The sequence below is a fragment of the Gossypium arboreum genome, chromosome 10 (assembly GCF_025698485.1).
Source record: "Gossypium arboreum isolate Shixiya-1 chromosome 10, ASM2569848v2, whole genome shotgun sequence".
In the NCBI taxonomy this organism is placed as follows: Eukaryota; Viridiplantae; Streptophyta; class Magnoliopsida; order Malvales; family Malvaceae; genus Gossypium; species Gossypium arboreum.
In genome coordinates this window covers 265,764-270,684 of record NC_069079.1, presented here as the reverse complement: position 1 = coordinate 270,684, position 4,921 = coordinate 265,764, and the positions used below count along the sequence as shown (strand labels likewise).

Genomic DNA, 4,921 nt, shown 5'->3' with positions numbered 1-4,921 from the left:
TTTAATAACCTTAAATGTAATTTATCTATATCTAATATTTTTAAAATATTTAATATTAGTTTGTATAAAAAATAAGGCATTCACATAAAACAATATAGACACAATTATGATACGATAAAATACAAAACAATTACAAAGTCTAATATCATGGTCCATGTTGCTGGTGGCATTGGCTAGGATTATGTCTCCTTTCTTCAACAAGCTTGGTTAAGAGAGAAGCAAGTTTTATACCTTTGGAACCAGGTTTCACAGTATCAATGTCTGCCCACCTATAACATAAATCTTCACCTTGATTGATACCTGAGAATATTAAATACGATACGAATGAAAGTAAAAATATAAACATCTCAAAAATCTAATATATGTATAATTATAAAATACTTTAAATATGATTATAACATGAGAAGATACAAAAATATGATCGTGGAATAGAAAATTAGACTCATGATTAAATTGAGGACATTTGAGCCAATGGTTAAATCGATAGATTACACGGTCGGTAAAAATATATATTTGATTTAATGGTATATTTTTAGTAAAAGTATTATGGAAATCTTTGTAAAGAGATTAGTTTTTAACCATAGAAATTGATGAAATTTTTAATAAAATAACCAATTTACTGTTTAATCTAATATATATGACTAATTTACTTATTTTTTAGTAGAGAGCTCTAACACCTAATATAGAGGCCTCTATGGTATTTTTTACCTATTTTCTTTACTAGAGGTCAAAAGTTGAAATATAATTAACTTTCAAAATAGTTTTTATAAAAAAAATTTACCAATTTTAAATTGGTCAAATTGTTTTAATTTTTTTTCAGTTCAATCTACCTATTTTTAAAAATGTTTCAAACTAAACAAATCATGGATTCTCAGTTGAGTTAATCGATCCAATTTCAACATTAAATTTGCAAATCTACTTATATTTTTCATACCTTGACAAGAAGACCAGCTCCCAGGCACGAAATTATCAGGCATCCTATGCAGAACATCTTCATCAATCATGTTTAGCAAAGGATCATCTTCTTGAATTGGCTGAGCAAAAACTGATTCACCAGCTACGATTTCACCGTACTTCGAAGTGTTTAAAATCTTGGGCTTAGGGGATTTCGGAATACTGTCGTACCTTAAATCATTGCTCAATGTTGTGTTTTGAAACTCAAATGAATTGCAAATCACTGTGTGGAAATAGGTTTCAAGAGGGTAAGCTACATTGGTGAAATACATTAATAGCTTTCTTGGAATGTTATCCCATCCATAGATGCAAAACTCCATGAATGATCTTGAAAGAATCACCCATGGTGAACCTGCATTGATTTTTGCACAAAGCATACGTTAGTCAGGTTTTTTATTTTTTTTCAAAATATTTATATTTGACATACAATATGAATCTCTAAATATATATAAAAAAAATTAAACAAATTGAGGTTACTCTTGTTGAATACAATATGTATTATTTAAAGTATTTATATTCCGCTAACACTTGTGTTTGCATAAATTTAAACACAATATAATTCTATAAGGTATGATTTTTCAAATAATGAAAAGCTTGTAAAAAGAATAGCTTTATTCATGGTTTAGCCCTTGAATTATATTCTTTTTCTCATTTGAGTACCAAAACATTTTTTGGTCTTCTTAAACCTTCATTTTTGTCTCATTTTACTTAAAAATTACCCGTGTCCAATAAGAATATGCCACATGTCACATTCTTATTGGTAGAAGTTTAGCTACCAAAGTGAGAATACATTTTGTTAAAGCATCCAACTGTTAGTGTTACATGAATAAGAAGTTATAAAATATGATTCTCATGCATAGATATATAGCAAGGTAAAAGTTATAAAACTGACCTCCAAAAATCTCGAAAGCGTCTGGTTTTCGAGTTTCAACATCATAGTTAATTGGGGTATTGCTCTTATAATATAAGTTGGGGTCTACAACAATTCGGTTTATCTCTCCCCTCCTGCACACATCCAATATTTTTTACCTCGAAAATAAGGTTTAATTTAGCATTATTATCGAGAAAATTTTCGGATAAAAAATATTATTTTTATAATTAAATTTTATCGAAAAATAAATCAACCTTCAAATATATGTAATCAAAAATGGAATAGTGGCATGTGCTTACTGTTTCCAACCCGGATTGCTAGTATAATCAATGAAGTTGAGATCCCTTGGAAGGAAAGTAAAAGCATGGAGGAGATCTGTTTCCAAAGCAAATTTATGATAGTCAAGTAATTTCTTTTTAGAAAATTCCCAAATTAGAAGCTAGAGATCATCTCATTAATGGTTTGAGCTTTCTGCAAAAAGGAATATCAAATTTTTCATCTTTTTTCTTGGACTTCTGCTACATTGTTATTAGTTTAGTTACTTCTGCAGCCATATATGAATATGTTAATAAAGATGTCAAATATGGATATTTAAAGAGAAGTAAAAGGTATGGATATAACTCTGGAAGGATGTTAAAGTACATTAAAAAATATTTTTCAAAAATTAGATATACTCGTATTAGGTGTATAATTAACATTATATAAAATAATGGAAAATCAAAGCACCTATATAAACAGTTCAAACACTTTCCAAAATGTTAGGTTTTTAGGTAAAAAGGGTCATGCATGCATTTTTAAAGCAAAGTTCATCTTTATCATCAATCATATCTGGCTACTCCTAAACCTAAATCACTGTTTTAGATTGTTTATCATCTTGATATTTGACGTTTATTCAAATACCAATATGGAATATATAATCTTTTTAAATATATGAGATTTTTTTTTTGAAAAAGGTAGATTATATTTGTATTGTAAGTAAATTCTATTTGAATTAAACTAAGCTTATTTTATATAATTTTTTGTTGAGTGATTTCTAACTCTTTTGAGAGAAGTTCGTGAAATGATTTCTATTTCGTGAAATGATTTCTATTCTTCAACAAGTCCAATGTTTATCTTGAGTGGAAATTTTGTCTCCCAACTCTGTTTAAAACTCAAGTGCTTGAAGCTAGCCCAAATGGGTACCATTCTCCCTTCCCATTAATAACCTATAAGATATAGGTTAAGGGTTCGAGCTTTACTATGCACAAACTCTTTAGTTTGCCATGGCCTTGTTCAAGCATTCTTACCTTGCAAATTCACCATCTCTTCAGGCGCAACAAAGTCAACAGAGAAATCTCCCTCACCGAAAACAATATTAGACTAAGTTTATTTTTAATAAAAAAATATATAATTTTTAATAGAAAGACTAGTTTAGTTTTTAATCTAACATAAAAACAGTAGTTTACTTTTTTTTTAGCAAACGAGAGAAAATGCAATTTGTAGATGTTACGTTTACTTCAAAAACACTCATTCCAAATAGGAGTAACAAAGAAAAGCAAAGAAATTTAACAGCAGTAAAACTTACCATCTTGATTCATTAGGGGATAAGAAGAGGCACTTAAAGGTATAAACCAATCCCAATCTGAATTAATCTTAAGAAGCAAAGCAGCAGCATGAAGTGTAGCAGCAAGAGCAGAAGATCCCATCTTATTAACTGCATAACTTCTACCTTCAACATTAACATTTCCGAATGTTTGAAGCACTGTCTCGGATTCAATCAACAATCCCAAATTTTCCCTTTCATAATCAGATGAACCTGAATCAAGTTGCAGCAGATACTGGTTTCTTGGATGATATATTGCTTTCAGCAACCTCACCATTTTATTACTATCTCCTTTGCTGCCACTAATCCAATAAGCAAGAACAGGTGGATAACCATACCTAAAGCAAAACAAACCGAAACCGATCGGTTTTCAGTTTTTATTAAATTCAGATCAGTTTTGAATTCAGTTATTGCTTAAATATATTCGGTGAAAAATAATTGGTGTTGAGTCTCCTCATAAATTACAGAGTTAATACATGTTAAAATTACATTTTGGCCCTAAAGTGAAAGAATCTCTTTTTAGTCCTTCAAAAAGTGACGAACATGGCATAATTATGCTTCAATTCCGCCCCTCGTTTCTAGGACCAAATTCTATTTTTTTAATTTAATTTATAATATTTTAATAAAAAACCATGAATCAAGTAATCGTCATTTAATTTATTAAAAAACTAGAATAGTGGCCGTACCCTTTATTTGGGAGCCTCAATGGTTTCTGAAACTTTGAAGCTTTCGAAGGAACTTCATCTTGATTGTTGTTTGATTTTGATAAGCTTCCAAACAATACTAAAGTTGTAGCAAAAACAACCATCCAAGGATAATAACCATAAAACCATGAATAAACCTTTGATATCCTCATTTCCCACTGCTTTGATTTGGCACAATGTGGAGCATCTATAGGTCGAAGCCAAAGAGACCCGAACCCGAAAACGCCATTGCTGCCATGTTCGAGCCAATACAAATGAATTTCAGAACTTCAAAATGCTCATCGAAATCATTGAAACCCGAATAGACCCGGAACTGAAAACGCTCATTGGTACCATCTTCAAGCTAATGCAAATGAATTCAGAACTTCATAAACTAAGAAGAAGCTTTGTTTCTACTCTGTTGGCAGTTTCATCGAACACCTTTGGGGAATAACTAGATATTTGAAGCAAATTACTTTTAAGTTGAGAAAAATTGATTAAAGGGTTGATATAATAATTGCAAATGGCTATGGAAAACATGGAAACATTGATGATGGGAACATGTAAACGATCTTTTTCTTTTCTTTCTGCAATGATTAAAGAAAGTGGTTGGTTTAGTGGTTATGATAAATAAAGTAAGCTTTAAAATGTCAATGAACCTAAAAGATAAAAAATAACTTAAAATGAAAGCAAACAAAGTTGGTGGACTTTTCATGCTAGTATACTTTCAAAGCAAGCAAAGAAGGTTAAAATTACCTTAAAAGTTCTTGAATTACATTTTACTCTTTTTACTTAAAAATAGTTAAATTAGTCTTTGTATACAAGTTAGAT

At 29.9% G+C, this 4,921-nt stretch overlaps 1 protein-coding gene across 1 annotated transcript; it reads right to left on the bottom strand.

Annotated features, from left to right (window-relative positions):
* On the bottom strand, positions 1-4,694 carry LOC108487552 (beta-glucuronosyltransferase GlcAT14A-like). The gene is made up of 6 exons (XM_017791925.2): positions 4,094-4,694; positions 3,390-3,745; positions 2,125-2,200; positions 1,847-1,959; positions 935-1,306; positions 1-300 (listed from the first exon to the last, which is right to left on the bottom strand). Exons 1-6 carry the CDS (start codon positions 4,261-4,263, stop codon positions 146-148), a joined length of 1,242 nt encoding a protein of 413 aa, XP_017647414.1. The 5' UTR covers positions 4,264-4,694; the 3' UTR covers positions 1-145.
* Positions 4,695-4,921: the final 227 nt, after the last annotated feature.

What these genes read in the sequence shown, in the direction of transcription:
- LOC108487552 (XM_017791925.2), bottom strand. Translation starts at nt 4,263, where the DNA reads ATGAGGATATCAAAGGTTTATTCATGGTTTTATGGTTATTATCCTTGG. An exon ending in CGCTTTCGAGATTTTTGGAG is followed by an intron (nt 1,307 to 1,846) that starts GTCAGTTTTATA and finishes AAATCAATGCAG; the next exon opens with GTTCACCATGGGTGATTCTT. An exon ending in GAGCTGGTCTTCTTGTCAAG is followed by an intron (nt 301 to 934) that starts GTATGAAAAATA and finishes TAATATTCTCAG; the next exon opens with GTATCAATCAAGGTGAAGAT.